This window comes from Geospiza fortis, unplaced genomic scaffold (genome assembly GCF_000277835.1).
Source record: "Geospiza fortis unplaced genomic scaffold, GeoFor_1.0 scaffold182, whole genome shotgun sequence".
Classification (NCBI taxonomy): Eukaryota; Metazoa; Chordata; class Aves; order Passeriformes; family Thraupidae; genus Geospiza; species Geospiza fortis.
The window spans coordinates 680,884-693,644 of NW_005054367.1; the positions used below are offsets into that span (position 1 = coordinate 680,884).

The 12,761-nt window shown below is 44.1% G+C and overlaps 1 protein-coding gene across 1 annotated transcript in view; it reads left to right on the forward strand.

The window, feature by feature from the left end:
* Positions 1-12,761, forward strand: part of CRHR2 (corticotropin releasing hormone receptor 2) — a 108,726-nt gene that overhangs the window by 503 nt on the left and 95,462 nt on the right. Inside the window, 1 exon segment of the mRNA XM_005424328.2 lies at positions 49-168. Coding sequence (XP_005424385.1) covers positions 49-168 — 120 coding nt within the window.

Below are 12,761 nucleotides of genomic sequence, written 5' to 3' on the forward strand. Positions count from 1 at the left end.
TGAACCGCTTCTTTTTTGCCTTTCTGTCCCGTTTTTTCCTGACCCCAGGTCCGTACTGCAATGCCACCACGGACCAGATCGGGACCTGCTGGCCCAGAACCTCCGCGGGGGAACTCGTGGAGAGACCCTGCCCCGAGTTCTTCAATGGGATCAAGTACAACACCACCAGTAAGTACAAACTCCTTTCTTCTCCCGCAGATCTCGTGTTCAGAAGGCGCCTGGGGACACCCAAAATCTATTTCCATTAAAAAAAAAAAAAAAATAAAAGAAAAAAAAAAAAGTTTGCTTGGGAATCAACATTTCCTCCACATTCCAGCCTGTATATTCAAAATTTTTGCCTGGAATGATGCAGATTTCTCAGAAGCGCAGACTTGTGGACACTGTTTCCTCTTTGCTGGAGCACATTTAGGGAGATCCAGGCAGAAAATATCCTCTGCAGTCTGGGGAGGGTTTGTTGTGCTTTGTGTGTTTGTGCATGTGTAGCTGCCTACAGCTCAGTGTGTTTGTAGCACTGCTTCACCCACCTGGATAATTAGACAACCTTTGGCTCATGGAATACTTCATCCTACCACCTAAACTGTGTTTTCAAAGGACAGACAGTGCCTTTTCCAGGCTGGCTGTGTGAGCAGGGGTTCAGACCCTGCTGGGAGTTGGATGTATCAGACAGAAAGAAGGCTGAGGGCTGCAATCTGTTTTAGCAACTTTCATCAGGGACTGGCTGCTGAGGCTGGAGCTGCATCAGCTCTGCACGGGAGACAGGAGAGGAAATTAGGAGGCAAATGATATTCAAAGCAAGGGAGCATGGGGGCTCCTTAGAAATCTCCTGGATGCTTTATTCTTTGAGGTAAACAATCATGATGACTCACTACAAATTTATTATTCAGGCTATGGGACCCAGGCACTCATTTCCTTTTGCTTATCTGTCAGTACCCTTTGGACCTTTTATTAAGAGTTTTTAAACATATTAATTCCAAATATGTGCACCCACTGGTTTGTCACTCACTTTTTCAGTGTGCTTTTGGTAGGGATAATTTCATTCCATGTAGGGATCATTTCATTCCACGTCTCACTCTGAACTTTTGCTCGGGTGTTGGTGATCTCACTTGCAGGTAGTGTTAATTTTGTGGGGCCAGCATCTCGTAAAAGAGTGACTCTGACATTTTAGATCTTATTTGTCAATACCCTTTGGACCTTTCATTAAGAATTTTTAAACATATTAATTCCAAATATGTGCACCCACTTGTTTGTCACTCATTTTTTCAGTGTGGTTTTGACTGTTGAGATAATTTCATTCCATGTTTCGCTCTGAACTTTTGCTCGGGTGTTGGTGATCTCACTTGCAGGTAGTGTTAATTTTGTGGGGCTAGCATCCTGTAAGAGTGACCCTGACGTTTTAGATGTTGTTTTTAAACTTCTAGAAAGTGAATTCATTCCTTCCCCAGCTCTAGGTATCATGGTCAGGTAACTGGCCAGAAGTTTGCTGTTTGGCTCTGTGAAACAAAGTCCCCTGCCGGGTTTGTTGTCAGGGACAGGTTTGAGCAGAGTAAAAGGTTGCCTCAGAGAACTGCAAAATCGTCCTAAAGCCCTCTAATCTCAAACCTGGGTCTTTGCAATAAAACAAGAGGGAAGCTGGAGTGGGCTGGGTGATGCTGGCTTTGATTACAGCACGTACTTCACTGCTTGGACAAGTCTCAGTTGAGACCAGAAGAAAATTTCTGAGAATTAAGGGCAGTGCAGAACACAGTGGAAAGAATTTAAATATTTTTCCTGTATATGAAAGAAAAAAAAAAATGTTGACTACCCCAGTTTGGTTTTTATAAACTCTGTTGATGCTTTCACTAGTTCATCAATGACCTGATGTAAAGTTCTTCCCTGCTCTTCTCCTTCTCAGTGGTGGCTGATGCTTGTATTGCAGTGCTAGTAAGTGTTCTTAAATTCTTTGCTCTTAAAACAATTGCATGTTAATTAAAATAAATACTAACGGAAATATGTTACTGAAATGCTGAAGCATTATTTTCTGAGGAAATGGATATTTTTCTCCTTTCAACATAAAATGTGAGTAGCTACCTCCAGTTGATCTTAGACACTTCCATGTGTGTGGTTCCTCCAAGATGTAGTGCAGACAACACAGAGGAAAGGATTATATCAAAATTCGGTCAAATTTTGGAATCAGTAGCTCCTTGGGAAATAGCAGTTAAGTGATTAAAGCTTGGAAAAGCAGTAGGACAGCAGGTTAAGGTTCCAATACACAGGTGCAATCTCTTTTGGCATTTGAAAAAAAAATAAAATTCTGCATGCAGAACACATCCAGAATTTGGGAAGACCAAATACCAACACATTCTGACCACTTGCATGATTTCACCAAGTTGGTTTGTGGGCTGCCTCATTTGTGATGAGGCTGATTGTGCTGAAAACCTCAGCTGTGTTCCCCATGCAGATGATAAAATGAGCACAGACAACTGATTAAAGAATGGGAAATGGATCTTGCAAATCTCAGAGGTGAATAATACAGCTCAAAATGAGGGTCTGATAGGAGATGGCTTGAATCAACATAAGATTTCTGCCTAGGACATGTAGTTTTGTCCTATTTTGTTTTGCATTTTGATGAAGCAGAGGGAGAAATGATGGTTTGTTATATTATACTGATTTTTTTTTTTTTTTTTGGAGAGCAAAATCAGACCAATTTAGAAAAATCACCTTGCATTGCCTTTCTTCTACTGAGAGCTTATCCAGCTCTAGGTTGTAACTCAGCATTTATTATACTGTCAGGTATCCCATGTTCATGAGCTGCCACCTTTTAGGAACTACAGGTATATTTATGGCATTTATTTTGTACATCTGTGAGTATATTTTGTATATCTGTGAGTATATTTTGTATATCTGTCAGCATATTCCTCATTTGAAAGCCTGTAAAAATTTCGGATCAGTTTCAGTGATTTCTTTTTCAGTTTTAGAAATCAGGCTCTCAAAGATTCCAATTTCCCACCAATTTCCTAAAAGCAGCTCATCAGCTGCAGGGAATGAGCCCGGCAGCATTCCCTGTCAAGGAAAGCTTTTGAATTGCAGACACTGACAAATGCAGGCTGGGAAGTGCCCAAACTGTGTGGAAAGCTTTTGGAAAAACTCAAGAGAAGCACAAGACAATGATCCATGGCCAGGTTTTGGTACTCATGGGGCTGTTTCTGCCCCTCACTGTTGTCTCTGTGCATGTAGGGGATGGAATTCAAGACAAAAACTCACAGGTAGGTTCCTGCACAGATCAGCTCGTCAGAGGCTTTGGCTGCACCTCCCCTGCTTTGTGTCCATCCTGTCACCTCTCAGGCTTTGCTGTTCACTCTTAGACAGGGAATGCTATCAAACCCTGCCAATGCCAGCAAATTCAATGAAAAATCATTTTAAAAACTCCTTAAGAAACAGAACTTGTGCTTAAAAAACTCCCCTCCTGTTTTGCCACACTAGAATAAACTGTTTGTGTAAAATATTTCCATCCTAACTGCAAGAAATTCCCGTGGTGATTCTGTGCCTGGGTCTGTGTTTCTCTGTGTCTCCTGGGAGCTGCTGAGTGACTCAGATAAGTTTCAGCTGCATTCGTAAAACAAAGTCTGTCAGCCTGTGAGGATTTTTTATCCCTGACATTTTGTTATTTTGGTGATGTGTTGGGTTTTTTTTCCTCCCCGTTTATTTGGGAAATAAAGCCATGTTGACAGATCGCACTCTGGTTACCCTGCAGTGTGAATATGGGCAAAATGCTCTTTGACCAAGGATCTGAAAATTATGCCATCCACTTACAACTTTGCAATTTTTATGTATTATTCTCAAAGGGGAAAAAATTAAAAGAAACAGGGAAAAAAAAAAGTCTGTGTTGGTGCAGTGTGTGACTGTGCACTTGTCTCTGCTCAGGTTCTATATTTAGTGGAAAATGACAATATCATTGCTGCCCTCTAGGTGTGTTTGTGCTTTGACAGTGTGAAGCTTTTAGTCTTGTTTTAGGAAACAGATTAATTCACTTATTAGGATATCCTGAAGCTTCATTAATTCAGCAAATGGCCCGTAATGAGTCTGGTTTTGCTGCTTGCTAAAAAGCAGCTGTTCAAGCACATACTTGGAGCGTGTTACAGGCTAAAGTATGCCTCCATTGACACTTCCCCTACAGATTTCCCTGTGTAAAGGGAAAAAACCAGGGTTAAATGTTAAAAGTGTTGACTTTTGTGGCCTCAACTGAACTGAGTTTGTCTCAAACACCTGGTGTGGCAGGGGGGGTGTTCTGTGGTGACACCCATCCACCATGGGCTGCTCACTTTGCTCTGGGCTGCAGGTATTCAGAAGATTTCTCAGGTTAAAACCCAGAAAGCTAGGTATTTCCAAGTGGTATCAACAGCTAATTTAAGTATTGAAGCTCTAATACAAGTCAGAGCTCTAACTGACAGAAGGAATGAAGCCTGGGGAGTTACTGAGCTCAGCCTAAATGAGCAGCTCAGCTGAGCTGAGCAGCCCCTGCAGAAGTGACAGTGCTGTCAGATATGCCATGGGGTATTTTAGTGCTGTTTCAGCCTTGTTGTAGGTTTGTGTTTCATCTCCCAGGCCACACAGGTGTTGCAGATGCTCAGTGACAAATGATCCAATGCATTTGTTCAGGCAGCTGAATTCATCCCTGGCCGTGTGTTGTGCTGAAGTGATCCCACACCTGGGGGTTGAGATCAAACTGCTTTTGTGATCCACAGCAACAAAAGGTCTCTGTAGCTGCAGCTCCCTGCCTGCAAATCCCTGCCTGCAGTTTAGGGAAGCTCTTTGACTGAAGCAGCCACTTCTCAGGAGTGTTGTGGATATCACACAAAGCATCCTCCTCACCTTCTCCGGGGACTGTGCAGCTGAGAACAGGCACATAACCACTGCTAACCCTGCCCTGATGGTTCCTCCTTGTTCTGAGGGGTGTGCACCACCTTTTCCTTGGCCCTACAACCAGCTGCCTGCTGAGAAAGCTTTGGAGAGGGTTGGTGACTGAGCAAATGCTGTTCACATGGATGGGCATGGGGGAAGGAGCTCCTGGCGCAGGGATCACACCTGTACCTGCCAGCAGGGCTTGCTCCACGCTGAGAGAAGAATTCCTGCAGTTCATGGTTGAACACAACTCATCTTGAACACAAAGGAATAATATTTTGTGTGCTGAGGGAAGGGGGGAAAAGTGAATTAATAGCTCTTCTGGTATGCATTTCCCCTCTTTGGAAAGGGTTTAAAGGGATGAGTCAATTTTTGAAAGAGCTAATTTTTGTAGGTTAGAACCCTGTTCTTTTATGGAGATCTAACCTTTGCTCCTTTTCCTTCTGATTAATTATTGCTCAGAGTTCTGGAGATGTGGCTCCAGCCTGCATATAGAACATGAGCCTTGCTAGGAAATCAAGTCTCAGAGTCTTGTTCATATTTTGTGGGCAAGCCCTGTCCTGATAATTACAGAAATGTGCACTTTTAGAAGTGGCTGGCCTAGAGGCTCAATTAACATTTTCATTTATGTTTTATCTCATGTATTTTAGTGTCTTGACCACTTCTGTTGATCACATTCACATGACTTACTTGTTCCCCAGAGGTTTTTCTGGCTTGATTTCTAAAGGCTGTGTTTTTGAAAGCAAAGTCCTGCTGTAAATGACAGAAAGCCCTGAAGTTCTGATGGCTTTTCATCATTATTGGAGAGAAATAAAATGTCCATCATGGGCATGCATGTGTGTTTCCACATTCAAAAAAAATTACTATGAAACCCTAAAACTACTCTCACCTCATCTGTCTTCTGTAACCTTGTTAGATGTCCAGAAGGCTTTTATCCCACTGTTTAATGACAGAGGATTTGGGATGAAAATAAATGTTTTGTGGCCAATTTTAGTTATGGAATCACTAGAAAAAGACCCTTTTTTTTTGTTAAAATGTATGCAGCCTTGCAGTAGCCATGTATCAGGATTCCTAGGGGGTAAAACACAGTGTTGTCAGCTAGGAAGTCAAGAATATATGAAAGTTAAAGGAAGGAGACTGATGAGAAATGCAACAAACTCGACAGTGGAAAAAAATAGGTCCAGAATTGGAATTCTGGGGGAGGAAATAAAACCTCATTTTTAAGCTTGTAAAGGTTCTCTCTGAGGAGATCAGATCTGCAGCTGATTAGGTCAGCTTGTCTCCAATAGCTCTGTGTCCAGATTAAGATTTCAACCATTTTTGTTCATTTTCTCTTGCTGCTTTTGCAGAGGAACACAAATACACACATCTTCCACAAATACGGTGGGAGGCTCTGGATTTCAGTCATGCACAGATGGGAGAGGCTTCTCCTGCCCCCCCCCCCCCAAATTTTTCTTCTTTTTTGTCTCTCCTTTGTGAAGCATAATTTGTGGTATGAGATGGCTCTGATTTTGCAGTCTGGAAGAGAAGTGTTGGAAAAAATATTTACGAGGAGGAATGAAAAGAATCCATTTTTCTTGCTCCCACTACTGTCATCATGTAAAACATGTGATTTCTTCATTGAGCCCAGGACACAAGTTAATTGCTGTAGTAAAATCAGGAGATTGTTAATGTTCCTTCGGTCAACATTCAAGGACCTTTTCTCCAGCCAGTTCAACATGGATTTTTACTTTTGTTCTTTGCTAATAACTTGAGATGGCTTTGCTGTGGTGCTGTTGCAGCTGATTTGGGTTCTCTTCGGTTTAGGCTTGGCTTTGGGGCAGAATTCACCCAGACTTCACCAAAACTGGAACTGGAGCTGCCATTCTGCACCAAAGTCAGTCAGACCTGAGCAGTGGCACATCTTGGAGAGGGCTTTAAACCCTGGGCCAATGGGAGGGTCAGCAAACAAAGGGTTGCCCACATTGTTTTGGAGGCTTCTTTTGTGATTCTTCCTTTCCCTAAGGCAGCTGCCCCATCCATCTCTCTGGAACTTGCTGTTGTCTAGGCTGGCAGTGACTTCCAGCTGGCAAACAGATGGACTGAAGTCCATTTCTTTCCACAAGTTTGGAATTAGATGATACTTGCAAAACGGTGTGCTTCTGGAGCACGAGGAGGAATAGGGAATGGCTCAGGAGCAGATGGGGAAGGGAAAGAAGTAAATATATCACAAATCCTCATCACACCATATCAAAATGAAAAATCCCACCCAGCTGCATGTAGTGTGGACATGGGATTTTTCTTGTTCCTTGTGGATTGGGATTTCTTGTTTTATGGTGCTCTATGACCCATTTTCCACCCAGACAAGCTGTGGGAGGCTGAGGTGGAGCTGTGAAGGTGGGATGGGGCTGTTCTGCCAGGTGCTGAACTCCTGAGGCTTTCTGGGGCTCACCTGAGGCACTCTGGGACTCACCTGAGGCACTCTGGGGCTCAGGGGGGTGCAGCCTGTGTTTGCTGTCAGCAGAGCTGGGGTTCAGTGTCACTGGGGCCATGGTCAGCCGCCATTCCGCCTGCCAGCCACAGGGTGTCACTTAGAGTGCAGGTAAAGCCAGTGTCCCCTGCTGGGTGACCCTGCTCTGGGACAGAGCTGCTCCCCATCCCGCTGCACGGCTGAAGAGCCTCGCAGAGGTGGAGCAGGGACTAGGACACCATGGAAAGGACGTTCTGGGAGGGATCCTGTGTCCCCGCTCCTGTGGGGTGTTGCCTCTTTCAGCGGGGCTGCTCTGGAAAGCTGCAGGAAGGGCAGTGCTAAGCTTTGTTCCCCGGTGGGTGCTGGGACGGAGGATGTGGAGCTGGAAACGAAAGGAATCAGAGGAGCCTGAGCAGGCAACAAAAACCTGCCCTGGGATGATGCAGGGGCTGCTCATGGCTGGAAATGCTGTGTTCACCCTGGCACTGCTGCCCTTTGTGTCCATCTGATGTCTCAGTGCTGTCCCTGGCAGCAGCTGTTGGATTTTCCCTCAGGACCTGGCAGATGCTCCAGGTGCTCCCAGTGACCAGCAATAACTCACAGGTGTGTTACTGTGGGAACCCAGGACATCCCTCTGGCTGTCCTGAGCAGCCAAGACCCCTGCCAGGGGGCTCAGAGACCCTGGCACAGAGCCCAAGACACCTGTGGGTTTGATTATGACCCATGGAGCAAGTTACCAACCTTATATGAAGATCTGCAAGCCGCAACAGTTTAGGTAGAATAATAGTGAAATTATCACAGGGTGAAAAAGTAGATTTTTGGGGTTTTTGGTATGGGGGTTCAGGGGGCAAGATGGAGGGAACTGGGCATGTCCAGCCTTTCTCCTTCTTCTTCTTGGCCTCCAACTTCTGCTGTGATGTTGGCACTTTTGGATTGGTTTAGAGTAGAAGCTCACTGTCTAACATAGGTGATAGGTGTTGGAAAGTGATTGTAAACATTGTACACGTAGTTTTTAGTATAAAAGATAACATCACCTCTGAGGTGGTCAGAGTGCCTCTGTCTGTCCTACTGAGTGGACCTCAGCAGGTCAGAAGAAAGAATTTTATAGATAAGAAACAATAAACAACCTTGAGACCGAGAACTGAAGAGCTCTGACTCCTTCTTCAAGCACTGGGCAGGGAAAAGAGACTTTCTAACATACCTGGGGGTCACTCTGACCAGCAGAGATCCCAACATGTTACCAGTGGGGCAGTACCACCTCAGCTCTGACCTGCCTGTTCTGCAGAACAATTAAATCAATAAATTAGGCAGATTCAGGTTCTTTAGGTTTCCCTCTGTGCTCTGCTATGACACAGAAGTATCTTAGCTGTTCATATAATGGCGAATCTTTGCAATTTCTGTGGCTTGGAAGAGCAGAACTTCAAGCTGCATCCTTGTCCAAATAAAATTCTCAGGCTCTGAGAGTCATTCAATGCTTTGCCCAAGGTTTGCTGTCCTGGGAAAAGGAACCTCCTACTCAGTTTTGGACCCCAACATCCAGACTTGACACCCAGATTAGAACAGCCATTCTTAGCAGCTTGAGAAGTTGATGAGAAATAAGGTTTCCCATGGAAATTGAAGGGGAATGGATTTTTTGTAGATATTTTCTCTCTTTTTTTTTTTTCAGTGTGGTTTTCATTCCCCTCGGATGTTATTCTTGGAGTTCATAATTGGTAGCTCTTGGGACAAATTCATAAAATCAATAAAACTAGGATTGCTTTGTGCTGACTTCTTTCTCTGCAGTGCTGGGAATAACAGAGGAGCAGATACTGCTCCATGTGAGACTTGTGCTGGGAGAAGCAATACTTTGAAACAAATTATAGGAATAGAAACTCAGCATTTTTTTAAAGAAAGAAAATACTCTCAAGTCTCATGAAGAGCTTTCCCTGGGAAACCAAAAGAAGGAAGAACCTTTCCCAGTTTGGTTTTATTGTCCCAAACCCCTGGTGGCTGGAATGCCCTGACCATGCAGAGGAATTAATGCAGAGGAGCTGCATCCTCCTCAGTCAGCCAGGGAGTAAACAGAGCTTTGGAAAATAGAAAATGTGTTATGGAAATGAGAGAAACACAGAAAATAGGAAATTAGTTTGCTTGTGCATCATCACCATTTTAACTAAACTTAGATGTGACTTCCTAGGGATTCTTTTTCTCATTTCTAAGAATTTTTATCTAACTTAGGAATTGCTGAATTATGCCAGTAATCCCTGAAACATCAGCATTTGTGTATTTCAGAGTACATCATGAGCAGTCAGGACTTGTTGCAGGATCTCCAGGCTCCAGAGTGATTCCTGCTCTGCAGCTGGAGCAGCTGATGCAGAGTTTGGAAGCAGAAGGATTTCAAAGATTGGTTCTGGTCTGATCTTAACACGCCTGAACAACTGAAAACTCTGATCTCTGTGTGGGAACCTGTGTGGAAAATGGGAATTTGGGTGCTGGACATGGATTTCTAGGATTCACAAGGAGGGGACACCCTATTCCTTTGCAGGACAGCAGAGCAAAAGGCTGGGGATGAAGGGGAAAGGGGGAAGCAGGATTCAGAGAGATTCCCCAGTGTTGGCCTTCCACAGAGAAAGCTCCTCATAGGTTCCTTCTTTGGGGGAATTTTTTCCTGATCCAGGAGCTCTGGGGGGGATAGAGAGACTCCTGACTTGGAAAGTCCTTTTGAGAAGTCCTTTTCATCAAGGGCTTATTTTTCTTTTCAGGATGTGGAGGGTGATGTCCTTGGTGGGATTGCAGGGATTTGGACAGGGCTGCACCCTAACAACACCTTGGGAGACAGAACCACATTCATTCTTCATGGGGAAAACTTTGAGTTAAAGAAAGACAGGATCCCATAGCTTCACATTTTGGTTAATTTTGGCCATCTAATCCAAAGTTCTGAATTTCCCACTCTACATAACTGTCCTGTATAAACTCACTTACCTGCCCCTATGTCATTAATTACCAAATTAATGTCTGATCAGGCACATTTCCACCAGAGCTGCCTGTGACTCAGGAAGTCTCCTTAGCAGCCCAAAAATCAGAAGGCTTTTGTTGGGTGTGAAAGTGAGGGAACAAATCCCCACTTGGCTCTGCTTTCTGTTTCCAAGCCTGTCTCAGAAGGGACAGGGATAAATCCAAGTGCAGTTGTGGTGGTTCACTGCATACCCAGTTCCAGTAGTGGCTGTGGCAGTGGGAATTCTGCGGTTTGCTGCTTCTTACTCCTTTTTTGGGAGAACTAAAGGATCCCCACAAAGATGTTTTCACACAGTTAAGTCATCCTTGTCCACCTACAAACCCATTCTCAGTCTGGATTTTTTTTTTGGCCTTAATCTGTTTTTAATCCCTTCATCTCTCCTGTGTTCACAGCATGTTTCTCCTGGGAAAAAAAAATCCAACAGTAATAACAGTTTTATTTTTCATGAGCACTTTATTCCGTCAGTGAATGCTGAGGGGCACAGCAGGATCTCTGAGCTGACCCAGTGAGGTGAGTGTGTCAGAAGAGCACAGACATCAGAGCAGTGTGATTCAGTTTTTGTCCTGGGAATATGTAAAAAGCTCTCCTGAAACTAGAAATATGCTAATCAGTAGTTGGATTTTTCAGCAAACGGGTGCAAAGTTTTTTCTATTTTACTGATTCTCTGTTAGATCTCAGCTGCAAATCTGTGGCTGAGTTCTGAGATTACAGATGACCACTCTCACTGCAATTACAGGGCTTTGAGAGAATCTGGGGGGGTTATTTTTTATCACTATTTTGAGTGGTCAGATACCTGCCTGTCTCCTGGCTGACTTCAGTGCATTATCCCTCCTGGGCTCTTCATCCAACCCCATTCTCATTCTCCCAGGCCCTGAGCAGGCACAGAGAGAGGCATGAATGGGGTGGATGTGAATGAGTCACTGATGCTCTGGGCCCAGCTGAAAATCAACTGTGTGCGCACTCAGCTTCTGGTGCACCTGAGCTAAAATTCACCTCCTGAAACCTCAGGGAAAGGAATTGATTTCTCAGTGGTAGGTCAGTTATGTGTGTGTGAGTCTTCAGGTTCCTGAGTAGCTTTGAAAACTTCACTGGGATTTCATTTCCTTCATGAAATGAAGCACTTCTGTAAATTTTGAGCGGGGAGGTGAAGAAGCTCTGGCTTTGCTTGGTGGAAATAAGCCTGGTGTGGCAACAGGACATTGCAGGTTGGATCAGATGTGTAGGGGGATGCAGTATGGGTAAATGAAGGTGGTATAGAATGTAATCTTATCCCCTAAAGAGTTGCAGCTGAACCAATTACTAAAGATTAGGAGCAGGCCTGATGTTAACAGGCCACACCTGCAGCCCATCAGAATAGTGTTATAAAAGAGTGGATTGGTGGGAACTGGAGTCAGTTGGCTGCTGTGAGGATGAGGAAGAGTCAGTGCTTAGAGGAGCTGCCTACAAGAAACATCAAGAGGGTGTGAAACTGGCAATATGGAACCCTTGCAATGTAATGGCAATAGAGCTCTTGCACTATATATATGGCAACACAGGTGAACTCATGAACTCTGCAGGCGTTTCTGTGGTGTCCCTGCAGATCTCAGATAGATCCTTTAGTGGCCTCTGTCACCAACTGTTTGTTTTTCGTGGACACCTGTGACTTAGTGATGGTGGTTTTTCTATGAAGAACTTGAGCTACCAGGTGTGCATCAGAGTGAGAGTGATCTCAAGCTCTTGCTTTGATTTCATTTGCCTATTGATGCATAATATGTCATTTTCCTGCACCATTAAAATGGTTTAGTTCATCCTTTGCTTGCTTTTAGGGGAATTGAGTGATACTCATGGGGCACTGACCTTTGTCTAGTTGCCATGTTACCTCAATGAAAATCAGCTGGAAAAGGCAGGGCTAATTGCTTTGATTTAATCCTGAAATGTCAATGACTCAGTGATGGCTCATTCATGGAAGTTATCTGCTCGAGGTGGAAAGACTGGATAAAAATAAAAATAGCTTCCTTGGGATGAACTTTAAGCACTGGAAGTTTCAAATCATAGCATCAGAGAATGGTTTGAATTGAAAGGGGCCTTAAAGATCACCTAAATCTGACATCTCTGCCATGAGAAGGAACAAAGGGATGGGCCAAACCTATGGGAAGCATGCAGAAAGCATTTGTGGGGAAGAACTGCTTCACTGCCTGCTGTGGCACAGCCGGCAAAAATCTGAGCTGCCATCCCAAAGAACAGCAGGTGAGAGAAGGGAACTGAGGTTTAAATGCCAGATGTAAAGAGTAAAGGTGATACTGTCCCACATCCAAGGCATAACAGACACAATTCCTGACTGCAGGGCCCCCAGAGCCTCTGAGCAAACTAAAATTCAGCAGAAGAAAATGTCAGACCCAAAGTATTTGTCTTGTAAATGAAAAGGGGACATGCAGATTGATTCTTAGTATGCTTGCTCTA